Source organism: Podospora anserina, chromosome 1 (assembly GCF_000226545.1).
Source record: "Podospora anserina S mat+ genomic DNA chromosome 1, supercontig 2".
Lineage (NCBI taxonomy): Eukaryota > Fungi > Ascomycota > Sordariomycetes > Sordariales > Podosporaceae > Podospora > Podospora anserina.
The window spans coordinates 345,247-357,528 of record NW_001914855.1 but is presented as its reverse complement, the minus strand read 5'-3'; the positions used below and the strand labels follow the sequence as shown (position 1 = coordinate 357,528).

Sequence of the window (12,282 nt, the reverse complement as noted above, 5' to 3'; positions counted from 1 at the left end):
GTGTGTGTGTGTGTGTAACATAGAAGATATAGAAGACACAAGAAAGAAACTGGTCTAGATCGCACAACAAAACAAGTGCTCCTCTCCCCGTCAAGGATTGTTATCCAAAAAGTCCTCAACCGACAACCCACAACTATTGAGCATGATCAGCCGACCCTTGTCCATACATCCTGTGGTTCGTCAACGGCATGCTCATGTTCACAATCTTCTCCCTCGGCATCCCGCTCGAGATAGCCACACCATATCGTCCTTGCCCTTGGTGAATAGGCTGCTCAGCGCTGTAAGAGCTCATGTTGTCACCCTCGACGTCATTGAGGACTTCTCTGGTCAGCTCAACATAGTCGTAGGCAAACTCGCCGATTTCGGCGTCATCAATACCGAGGATCTCGCTCTCTTCACTTGCGCGGAGATGGAGCCCAGGGATGAGGTTAAGAATGAAGAGGATAGCACAGGTCAAAACGAAAGAATAGGCACCGCCGGCAAAAGAGTCGGCAAGCTGAATAGGGAGCTGGATCCAATTGTGATCGAGCCAGCCACCCTTGATAGAGGAGACACCGTCGAGGCGGGTGATGGTGTTGGTAGCGAAGAAAGCGGTGCAAATGTTGCCGACGAGACCACCGATGCCGTGAACAGCAAAGATATCGAGAGCGTCGTCAATGCGGAGAAGGAACTTGAGCTTGGTGGCGTAGTTGGCAAAAGAGGCGCCCATGATGCCGCATGGTACGGCGGCCCAGACTGGGACGTAACCTGTTGATGTTGTTAGCCACAACTTCACAAAAAGGTGAGGTGGGTAAAGGGGACCTACCAGAACCAGGCGTAATAGCCACCAACCCAGCCACAACCCCCGAGCAAAATCCAACCGTCGACCACTTCCTCTCCAGCCTGTAATCCAACACACACCACGTAATCCCACCCACACAAGCGCTCAAGTTGGTCACCACGGCCGCCATAATAGCCCTCATGTTCGCGGCCAGCGCAGACCCAGCATTGAAACCAAACCACCCAACCCACAGGAAAACTGTTCCGATGACAATATGCGTCACATTGTGCGGCCGGTAGTTCAACTCGTGGGTGCCATGACCCCTCCTCTTTCCAAGCATCATACTATACGCCAACGCGGCCGCTCCAGATGCAATATGAACCGGTGTCCCACCTGCAAAGTCCAACCCACCCATCTTGTTGGACCAGCCCGATGGATTCCAAGTCCAGCAAGCAACGGCATCATACACAACAGTGAGCCACAAAAACATGAAGATAACACATGGAAGCATCCTCCCGCGCTCTGCTACGGCTCCGGTGGCCAGGGCGATGGTAATAGCCGAGAACATGCCTTGGTAAACAGCAAAAAGCAAATCGGGGATGCGGCTCGAGGCAACGGAGGGATGGGCGAGGACGTTTCGGAAGCCAAAGTTGGAGAGGTCCCCAATGAAGGGGCCAGCGGAATGTGAAAAGGTGAGAGAGTAGCCCCAAAAGAACCACTGAAAGGTTGACACGGCCGCGGCCATGACAGAGAGCCAGATGAGGGAGAGTGCCGACTTTCGGCGTGCGAGACCGGAATAGAAGAAGCCAACGCCAGGAATCATGAGCAAGACGAAGGCTGTGGACATGATCATGAAGGAGATGTCGCCGGCTTGGTACCAGACATTGAGGTCTTCGACGAGGGCATCGCCTCCTGCTGGGTCAGTTCCTGTGAAGGGTTCGAGTGGGATGTATGGTAGGTTGGAGAGTTCTTGGTTGTTGGTATTAGCGGCCATTTTGAAGGTGTGTGGACTTGGCCGTCCAGGAGGTTATGTTGCTGCCTTCAGTCGTGTATGGTGAGGTGGTGTACAAGTGTATAAGTGGTCGTCTGTGAGGTGCAGATATTGTCGGATGTGTCGGATAGAACAAGAGTAAACGAGAGACAGAGAAGAACGAAGGGACGTGAGGAATGTCTTCCACACCCAATAATAGATAGTATGCCTGGAGGCGAAAAAACTTGATCTTCCCAGAAGAAAGTGATGAGCGGCAGCAGGCTAGCAATGGTTTGCAGTAGGCCTGGGACTTTTTCTGGAAAGAAGCAATTCGCGGGGGGCCAATCAGCTTTGACACCGACGGGGTGTCTTGGCTTATCGGGGGAGACAAGCCACACGGTTGAGCTACTGCACGGGAAGAGAAGGAAGTGGGATGGAAAACGAACGGGAGTCAGGCGAGAAGCATCGCCGGCGTCCTTGGGGGCTCGAGCATGTTTATGATCATAAGGCTTGGGTTCCCACTTGGTTCCCGCGGGCCTTGGAGAGCAACGGGAGCATGAGCACAATCTCTCGGGGGCCTTGAAGATCCATACCTGGGCTCTGAGTAAGGCAAGTAAGTGCTTTTTTGCGGACGCTGAAGATGGGTCGCACAAAACATGTCTTGACCAGGAACCTCCGGACAGAGCCAAGTCTGCGATGCTGCTCTGGAAATTTGAAGGGGGGGGGGGGGCCGAAGATAGAGACCAATATGTCACCCTCCTTCTTCAGGTTGTTGTTCTCTGCTCATTGCCTCCGAGGAGAACACTTCCCAAGTTCCTCTGTTCCGGATCCCACCAGCTCGGCGTTGGTTGCGAGTTCGGGGGCGTTTGGACCCATTGTGAAGCAGAAAAAGCAAGTGTCGCATATGACGAGAACGAGCGTTGATGCCTTCTGGCTCGAGGTTGGAGGGAGAGTGGTGGCTGTGAGAGACAACCCTTGCTCCCCTGCAAAGCAAGTGACGTTCGAGTGAGGGTGACACTGGAGTGGACCGAGAAAGGGAGCTCCACGATAACTCGATTCGCTGAGACGTGCTAAAAGCTTGGTGTAAAGATAAGCCTCCTGGGCCCTGATTGGCCCGACTAACCCGGTCGTGTGGCTCTCAGGTGCCGTGGGGGCTACGTGGGGCCGCTCTCCCGCGTGTTCAGGGGATTGACTGACTTTCTGTAAGTGGAAGTTCAACGTCTTTTCCTCCCAAGGCTGGCAATTGTCTTGACAATTGCCATGACTGACCACAAACAACGTCCATGTGGCAGCGGCACAGAGCAACACATCTCACTCATGTCTTCAAGATTCTCTTCACCAGCGTCACGAGCTCTTGACACAATGCGATCCCCAACCACCTCAGCTTCAGCTCGGCCAGCCGGATATTGAATGTTACGGCATGGAGATCACAAGAAATAAACTACTGATAACAACGTCCCGTCCCGCCCAGAACCCATTCTATCTGACGCTACTTTCAGGAACCACCTGCATCCCCAGGATCATCGAAACGCTTGCCTCTGCAGATGCCTCTCACTCAAAGTGGATCACCTCACTGCTTCTCATCACCAACATACCACTATACAGTCTCACCAACATACTACTATACAGTCTCACCTACATATTATCACGGCGTTACATACACCCCGAAAAACCCCAACGCTGAAGCCCAGCCTGCAAGCCACAAAGCCACTCACTCTGACGCGCAGACACTCCCCTTACAGGCCTTCATAATGTCGTCTTTGTTTGTTTCCATTTATTTGGTGAGATGCAGGTGACAATCTCCTCAAAATATCATCACCACTGCCGTGACGAGACTGCATGTGGCTACCTCTCCTTCTCCTTACCGGACTGCCGAGACGTTGTTCATTCCTCTCCCCAGACCTCATGATATCTCCTCTGAGATACAGCAAGTGGTGCTATATACCAATCAACCCTCTCAACCCTCTCCCCCGCCGATCACCTGTCAGCTCTCCCACCCCCGAAGATTACTTCCTCTCCAAAAGACCCTGATCTTCCCTCAGCCCTCCGTTATCTCACCTTTCACTTTTCAAGACTAGCCTCAAATGCCCATTCGACACTAGCGCAAATCCCATCATCATGCGCGCCAAAAACCAAAACCAGGAACGAACCATCTGGGCGGGAGTGTGGGGGTTGCTCATTCATCACTCACCAATTCAAATCCCAAACCTGGTGTTTATCAATGCCAGATTAATGAAGGATTTATGCCCGCCAGACCTGTCATATCTTCACCACCCATCATGCAAATAACCAACCCAAGCAAGGGGAGACACATCATCGGTGAGGCATGTGACCTTGGGGTGGTAGGTAGGTAAAAGATAAGAAACCAAGGTGGACCAGACCTTATTACACCGGGGGTCAAGATCAGAGTCAAGGTCCAGGTCAGTCAAGGATCTCAAGTCTGAGCTTACATACACTACCAGACGTTGAAGCTAAGCTTACGCTTGCTAACGAACAATCGCCATCGATCGTCCGCCGGCGGCCGTTTTTCTCCACTGCTGGTGAGCTGGTGTTTACTGCTAAGGAAGCCGGCGGTGTCCGTGTAGTGTGATATATCAAACAGTAAAAATCGAAATGACTTCAACGAGTGACTTGTAGGATTGTCAGGCTCTGATTAATGTCGTTCAAAAACAAGGGGCCATCATGTCTCATCTATGATAACAAGCTTGAGTATCTATCCCCCCCATCACTACACCACTTTTACCCGCAAAAAAAAAAAGCTATTTAGATACCCACTCTTTCATCCATGAAGCTAATACGCAAGATAATCTCATTAACGTACACCACATTCATCATCATCATCATCATCATCATCATCTTCACTCCCATCCAACTCAACCCCATCGTCACCCTCCCCCCTCAACACCACCTCTCACTAGGCTCCCTCCACCTAACCCCCAAAACCTCAAAAATCCTCCTCTCGCTCCTTCCCTCCACCAACTCTCCTTCCGTAACCCCCACCCTCCCCCTCCCCCTCATCACATCCCTAAACAACCCTCTCTGATTTAACCTCATCCCCTTCTTCCCCGCCAACAACCTCAAGCTCCGATTAAAAATATCATTCCCCGTAAAATAAATCAACGCCGCTCCATACTCCGTCTCGGGCACAAGCAGCAAATCAATCCTCCTCCACTTCCCCCCAGGAGGCAACCTGCAGCATCCCAAAAACTTACTCCCTTCCCCCTCCCTTCTCGATTGCGACAACGTCGCCACCAAAAAATTCTTCTTATACAGCACAGATATAAGCGAGTTCATAAACGGGACAAGATCCGAGCAGGATGTGGTCCCGCGTTTGGTGATGATGAAATCAATGTCGCCTGACGTGTCCGAGCCACGGCGGTACGAGCCGCCAACGAGTAATTCCACGTCTGGGTCGACGAGGAAGGCTTCACGCTGGACAAAGGCCGCTAGCTGGGTTACTTCGCTGCGGGGGATGCGGGAAGTGAGGTCCGAGTAGTGCTCGATCGAGACGCGTTGGTTGGCCGACAGGTCGGCTTTGGTGAGGAGGTCTTCCAAGGTCCGATGGCCTTGGGATATCCACTTGTTTGCTCTAGAGAGTCCCACGTCGTGAATTTTGAGAAAGAGGTCGAGGACTTTGTCCGTCGGTTCAAGGTTCGCATATTGAAGCCTGTGAAGGTTGTTGGTGGTGCAGATTTCCTCGATTTTCCGGGCGATTCGGGAGCCGATGTTGGGGAGAGTGTAGGCCTCCTCGGCGGTGGTGATTTTCTTGGTGGTCTGCTGACGGAGTGTGGTGATGGCTCTGCGGTAGGCCGTTATACGCCAGCGATCATTAATTTTGGTGTAGTAGTCGCACATGGATTGGAGAACTTCTATTGTCCTGGCGTTTGGGTTGTTGGCAGCGGAGGAGGCAGGATTGTCTTTCGTGCCGCCACGGCTGCAGGCAAAGCGGTCTTCGAACGGAATAGTCTTTTTGAGAGAGGCGCGGGAGCGTGTTGCGGGCTTTTTGCGGGCGCGCTCATCTTCGGAGCCCGGCTCGGGATCCGAGTCCTCCTGAGCGTCCTTGGTTGATTGTATGTCGTCGTCTTCTTCGTGGTCCAACGGCAGGTCCTTGTACTGCTGAAGGAGCTCGATGTAGCTCGTCAGCTCATCCTTGGGACCATCCGTCGTTTGAGCTGTGGGATGAGGTGGAACAGATGACTGGATCTGTATTTCGAACGGAGCAGCTTGAGTGGTTCTAGTTGGGCGAGGGTTCTCAAACGAGCTATCTTCCTGTCGTGGTGTTCCTTCTGAGCCCTCAGTGTCCTGTTTCCTGGCGCTTTGTCTCCTGGCGCTTTGTCTCCCGGCGCTTTTGGGTTCTTTGACCTGAAGCGAAGGCTCAGAGTCCCGGGATGATATTGTTATGACTGTGGATTCGGAAGTTGGTGATGGGAACCCTGTGACCCAGTATCGGCTCTGGTCGGGGTTTAGTAGTGTCCGGAACGAGATACTGTCGATAGGATACTCGTCATTGACGACGATCAAAGAGGCGGCCAGCCCAAACTCTGGTATCTTCTGAATGTCAGAGTATGACAAGTGCTTGTCAACAATGACATGTGTCGCATTGTGTAGACTCCTAACCCATTCTGCCCCATAATCTTTGGCTTTGGCAATCCGAAGTTTCCTGGCTGGTGCAACATCGTCGTTAGGGATGTAAAAGAAAGACAAGCCACGAAATATTTGAGCTGATTCCGGGATCACTTTCCCGGAAGATGACCGTTTGCGCTTTCGAAGAGCAGTAGTAGCTGACGGCGACTGTTCAGCCGCAGAGGCAGAGGTTGAAACTGGCATGGTGATACTCCTCCGTAATGTTGTTGGGACTCTTGGACGGGTGGAATCTGGTATTGGTGTTTCAGCAATGAATGAAGTAGAAGTATCTGCAATTAGGCGCCTCCTGGTTCTGGAGGTGGTACTGTCAATGGTGGTGGCGTCTGGGGTTGCCTTGATAATTTCTGCCGAACCTCCTGGAGCGGGTGTAGGTGCGGTTGGAGTGGGCACCGACGCTGTCCGCCTTGGTTCTGGATGTGGGCGAGGTGAAGAAAGAGGATTGATAGTGTTTCCCTTCTCTTTCACTGTAGGAACTGCTGGTTGGAAGAAGGCCTTGCACTTGGCCCTGTGCTGCTGTTCCCTGGCATCAATTCGGTCATCCTCTTCGTCAAGCTTATCGAAGGCATCCAGCTGATTGAAAAATGCAATCTTTTCTTGGAGCGGTTGTTCCTCATCCATCGGACTCTTTTGGCTGGGAACTGAACTGGGAACAATTCGAGTGCTCTGGGTCAAAAGAGTGTCGAACAATCGACCAGGCTTTTTGTACCGTCTGGCGACCCGGGATCCTGGAGAAGGCAAACTGGCCATTTTATCTTTTCCCCATTCCCATCGGTCCTCCCTTGTTGGTTAACCAGAGACAGAGAGAGGCTGCTGCCTACCCTTAACGTGTGTGTGTATATGCACGCAAAAGTGCGGCCCGGGATCGGTTGGAGGTCGGATCGAGGTGACGCGAATGGGATGCAGCGAGTCTCTGGCTTGCCTGGCTTGGCAGGTCACGAACTACATGCGGTGGCACGTGATTCGAGTACGTACCTCTAATGCCAAGATAACATCCAACGACGCTGATTGGTCCCATCAGATGCTTAGCGTGGTTTCTGGCTCAACGGTTTCAGATTGGCCTGCGGGTCTCTCGAGGCACCGCCAGTTTCCTCCCCCTTTTTGACTTAATTTACTTAGAGAGACGACTAGGTGACGGTTGTAAATAACGTCAATTGGGTTCCAACATCACTGTTTGACTCTCAATTTCTTACAGCTAGCTGGTCTGGCAGCTCTTGAACCACATTGCCTTCCAATATCCCCTAAACATAGCTTAAACCCAGTCAAACGGTGTCACAATGTCGAACCTGTTTTCCGGAATGTAAGTACCACAGGTCTTCTTGTACTGGTGCATCTGGAAGCACTTTGCTCTTGCCTTTTATATATGTTATCGAGTACACATAGCGACCCCCTTGATCAAGCGCTCCTTCCATGGCCTCACAGTCACGCCGATGACAACAAATCACACAAATAGTCCCCGCTAACAAATCCCCCAGAAATGCCCGGCTGAGGGGAGCTTCCAGCAAACCTAGCCCCAACAGCAAGAGTCCGATATCTCCAACATCGGAGGACGGCAAACTGAACTCTCCTGGGGGCCTCTCTCAGAGGAGTCTTTCGTCAAGCAACCTTTCTTCTCCTTCTTCCAAACTCCCACCTGTCCCTGCATCTCCGTTACCACCAACCGCCAACATGACCGGTTCCATAGACGATGAACTGGCCGCCTACCACCTCCCGAAGCCGCTCCCGCTTTGGCTCAACCCAGCCTACGCCAAGCAGATCGTGAAAGGCAACTTTATGACCCTCAGTCGTCGACCTAAGGCGGTCGAGCAGGGTGAATGGGTTGCCTGTCAAGGTAGGCATCCTTTTATTTTTATTTTTACGATTTATTGTCTCACTTGCTGACAACTCCAACAGTCGTGGAGCACTATCGTAACCTCTGGAACTTTGTCAGCATTGTGTACCAGAAGGAGGAGAATGGCCAGAGCATCTGCAACCCGACCACATGCCCTCGCATGTCAGCTGGAGGGTGAGACATGTCCCATCTTTCTAATAGCGGAAGCCAATACTAACATGATTCCTCAGTAACCACTCCTACACATGGCTCAACAACCGTTTTGAGCCCATTGAGCTGCCTGCCTACGAGTACATGACGCTTATGCAGCGCTGGATCTCTGGCAAGGTCGACGACGAGAAGGTCTTCCCCACCAACCCTGCTGGTGTCTCGTTCTCTCAGCACCAGCAGCTCACACCTTCGGCCATCGCCACCGACGGATTTGATGAGTACATTGGAAAGCGTAGTGGGTTTCCCAAGGAGTTCTCGACTATCTGCAAGACCATCTTCACCCAGATGTTCCGCGTGTACGCCCATCTCTACTGGGCCCACTTTGTGGAGCCCTTCTACCACCTGAATCTTGAGAAGCAGCTCAACAGTTGCTTCAGTCACTTTGTGTTGGCTGGGATGGAGATGGCCATGCTCACGCCGCAGGAGCTGGAGCCGATGCAGCCTCTGCTTGACTTGTGGGCTGCCAACGGAACCTTCCCTCCGGACTCCAAGGCCTATGAGAGTGCTAACCTCAAGGCCGGTAATCGGCTGCTGCAGCTGGCGGGCATGGCTTGAACTGGGGAGGGAAGCAAGGAGTACATGGTGTTGCATATTTCGTCTGTCACGGTCTGATCTGGTCTTTGCTTAGACTCTAGTTTGCATGGTCTCGGAGTTGAGGGGGTTAACAGCAATTCTTCACATCTTGAGATAGGGAGTCCAACACTGCAGCGTTTCCTCGAGATGATTAGACTTTCAGGGGTCATCCCATGTTTGTTGACTGGTCCCTTAATCGTGGATGTTGCCTCTGCCTGATCATGCCTGACGTCTCGTAGCGTCGCTTCTTGAGGACCCTGTTTGCCTTAGTGGGGTGTTTTCTCTTACAGGGACTTGACGGCGGGGCAACTACCCCACATTCGATTAAGCGGGCCCTTTCCACCCAAATTCTCTGCGCGACGAGCCCAGGCCAGTGGCAGATCCCCATTGTTCCCATATCGCGCTTGTCCCAGCACCATTTTTCTTCTTTCCTTTCTGATTTTTCTCTCTCCAATCTGACCCGGGTCAATAATTCGTCACCATCTTCAGTTACCGACCCTCGCTACAGACAGCCCAACATGGTCAACGACGCTATGGATATCGAGACTGCTGAGAAGAACCTCAAGCAGCTCGACCACGCCGAGCAGCACTACTTCAACAGGCAAGTCTGGAAGAAGAAAAAAAAGCTATGTGTCTTTTTTGTAGGGGGGATATTTGCTAACACTCAGCCTACAGCTATAACCATCATGGTATGACACCGTTCAAGCTCGCTGATGGGGAATAATTGTACTAACTCTGGCGCTTTCGTTATCAAGGCATCCACGAGGAGATGTTGGTATGTTTTCTTGGAGCCTATCTTATCTTCCCCTCAAAAATTTATGGCTGACATTGGCATGCGCCTCTACAGAAAGATGAGGTCCGCACAAGATCATACATGAACGCCATCGTTCAAAACAAGCACATCTTCAAGGACAAGGTCGTTCTCGATGTCGGCTGCGGCACCGGTATTCTCTCGATGTACGCCCATCCTTCCCTCGCCCGACTTCCCCGGGAGAAAAAAAAAAGAAGAAAGCAAGGCTGATCAGTTTGTTTCTCAGGTTCGCTGCCAAGGCTGGCGCGAAGCATGTCATTGGTGTTGACATGTCCACCATCATCTTCAAGGCCCGCGAGATCGTCGAGGTCAACGGGCTGTCCGACAAGATCACCCTCATCCAGGGCAAGATGGAGGAGATTACCCTTCCCTTCCCCCAGGTGGACATTATCATCTCAGAGTGGATGGGCTACTTCCTGTTGTACGAGTCCATGTTGGACACTGTGTTGTATGCCCGTGACAAGTACCTTGTCAAGGACGGTCTCATCTTCCCCGACAAGGCGAGCATCTATGTTGCTGGTATTGAGGACGGCGATTACAAGGACGAGAAAATCGGATGTGAGTGCTCTTCCGCTTTGCGCTAGGATATTCCTGTCCGGGGCTAACCCATGTCGCAGTTTGGGATAACGTCTATGGTTTCAACTACTCGCCTCTCAAGGAGACCGCCTTGTCTGAGCCTCTCGTCGATACTGTCGAGATGAAGGCCGTCGTTACCGACCCATCTCTCGTTCTCACCCTCGACCTTTACAAGTGCACGGTCGAGGATTTGGCTTTTAGCTGCCCATTCGACCTCGTCGCCAGACGGGATGACTTCATCCACGCTCTTGTCGCCTGGTTCGACATTGACTTTACCGCCTGCCACAAGACAGTCCGCTTCTCCACTGGGCCACACACTAAGTACACTCACTGGAAGCAGACCGTCTTCTACCTCAAGGATATGCTTACTGTCCAGCAAGGAGAGAAGATTGAGTGCTCTCTCCACAACCGCCCCAACGAGAAGAACCGTCGCGATCTCGACATCAAGATCGAGTACCGTCTCGAGACCGAGGACCCCACCCGCAAGGCTGAGGGAACCTGCCTGTACAAGATGTGCTAGGCGAATCACGGTTTCCCTGGTATATCTAGCAAGGAAGGTCTGATAACCAACTACTCTTTTTTACATTTTCACTTTGCGCCTGGCATACATACAACAAGTAAAAGTTGCATGGGGGGATGGGGGCGAGACTCACAACATGAAGATTTCGGGATTGACGCTCTGGCGGTAGCGCACCATATCTGAAGCGACAAAAAAGCGAGGTGTTTTCGGGGGCTTTAGTTACTAGATAGAGCAGGTTGTCTTTCTGGCGTTTTTTTTTGTTTATCTTGCTGTATTTTATCTCAGCAAAAAAGGGAGCCAAAGGGATACCTCTGATGATGAGGAAGGAGACTGGACTGGCAAAGAATGGCCCCGAGTGTGGGTGATGGGGAGTGCATCAGTGATGAATGATGCATATGGGATACCCGGAGAGGAATGGAAAGACGTGAAAAAAAAAAAATAGAGCATTGAAGTTAGATGATTTGGCTCGATTTGCTGTGTCTGCTTTTGCAAGTTTTGTGAATCGTTACGACAATCCAGGGGTAGTATTGATCATCCCAGCTTGTATTGCCTTCATTCATCCCTTTGGATAAAAAAAAACAGAAAAATCAAATTGACCAACCCTGACTATCGCTTCGAAAAGGGAAAAAAAGCATAGCCCAACCCAACACTAAATATACCTTACCTGCTAAACCTCTGCAGACCCTTATTTTTGCCCACCAATATTTTTTTTTGCTTTGTTTTTGCTAATAATACCGATGTATTTGTTACCCAGTTCATCATCTCAGTTCATTATAACCCATTCATTCCGCTTTGCTCGCTCGCTTTACTCCCGTGCTCAATCAAACAACACCAATTTTCGGGTAGGTGGGGGATTTTCCTTCTATAACAAAAGCTCACTCCTTTTCCTGTGTGTCCTCCTCACCATCCACCACCCCCATAGCCTTATACACCTCCCACTCAATCCCCAATTTCTCCAGCATATCCTCGAAGCTCTGCAGTTTCTCTTCCTCTTCTTCTTCTTCTTCTTCTTCTTCTTCTTCTTCTTCTTGACCCTCCAAATTTTCATCATCACTGTCTATCCCCATAGCTCGTTTCTAGAAACTAGGCAAGTCAAATCCCCAAAGAAATCCGCGCTGTTTTTGTTTCCTATTGCTTGATCAACCCCCTCAAAATACTCCCTTCTACTCGCCCCCAAATCAAAAGGACTCATCAAGAACGTCGCCGGTTCCCCGACTTCTTTATCACCATCCCTGAGGATATCCTCCAGCTTCGTCTGCGGAATCGCCAACCTCTTCTGCCCAAAAGAAATGTCATACTCCAACCTACCATCACCCCCCCTCAGACTCCCCATACTTTTCCCCCCTTAGCCTTTGTTTGACTGGCGAACCCATCCCGTCCCTCCTCATCA

The 12,282-nt window shown here is 51.4% G+C and overlaps 4 protein-coding genes across 4 annotated transcripts; 2 read left to right on the top strand and 2 right to left on the bottom strand.

Moving 5' to 3' along the window:
- Positions 1-133: 133 nt before the first annotated feature.
- Positions 134-1,754, bottom strand: PODANS_1_9880 (uncharacterized protein; the record flags this gene model as incomplete). Its single annotated transcript, XM_001908616.1, has 2 exons — positions 134-747; positions 806-1,754. The coding sequence occupies 2 exons, from the start codon at positions 1,752-1,754 to the stop codon at positions 134-136; spliced, it is 1,563 nt and encodes a 520-aa protein (XP_001908651.1).
- Positions 1,755-4,628: 2,874 nt separating this feature from the next.
- Positions 4,629-7,121, bottom strand: PODANS_1_9870 (uncharacterized protein; the record flags this gene model as incomplete). The annotated part of the gene is made up of 1 exon (XM_001908615.1): positions 4,629-7,121. The coding sequence occupies one exon, from the start codon at positions 7,119-7,121 to the stop codon at positions 4,629-4,631; it is 2,493 nt and encodes an 830-aa protein (XP_001908650.1).
- Positions 7,122-7,648: 527 nt separating this feature from the next.
- PODANS_1_9860 (uncharacterized protein) lies at positions 7,649-8,967 on the top strand (the record flags this gene model as incomplete). Its single annotated transcript, XM_001908614.1, has 4 exons — positions 7,649-7,671; positions 7,847-8,202; positions 8,265-8,376; positions 8,433-8,967. 4 exons carry the CDS (start codon positions 7,649-7,651, stop codon positions 8,965-8,967), a joined length of 1,026 nt encoding a protein of 341 aa, XP_001908649.1.
- Positions 8,968-9,503: 536 nt separating this feature from the next.
- PODANS_1_9850 (uncharacterized protein) lies at positions 9,504-10,892 on the top strand (the record flags this gene model as incomplete). Its single annotated transcript, XM_001908613.1, has 5 exons — positions 9,504-9,585; positions 9,726-9,760; positions 9,833-9,942; positions 10,023-10,354; positions 10,414-10,892. The coding sequence occupies 5 exons, from the start codon at positions 9,504-9,506 to the stop codon at positions 10,890-10,892; spliced, it is 1,038 nt and encodes a 345-aa protein (XP_001908648.1).
- Between the last annotated feature and the right edge of the window lie 1,390 nt (positions 10,893-12,282).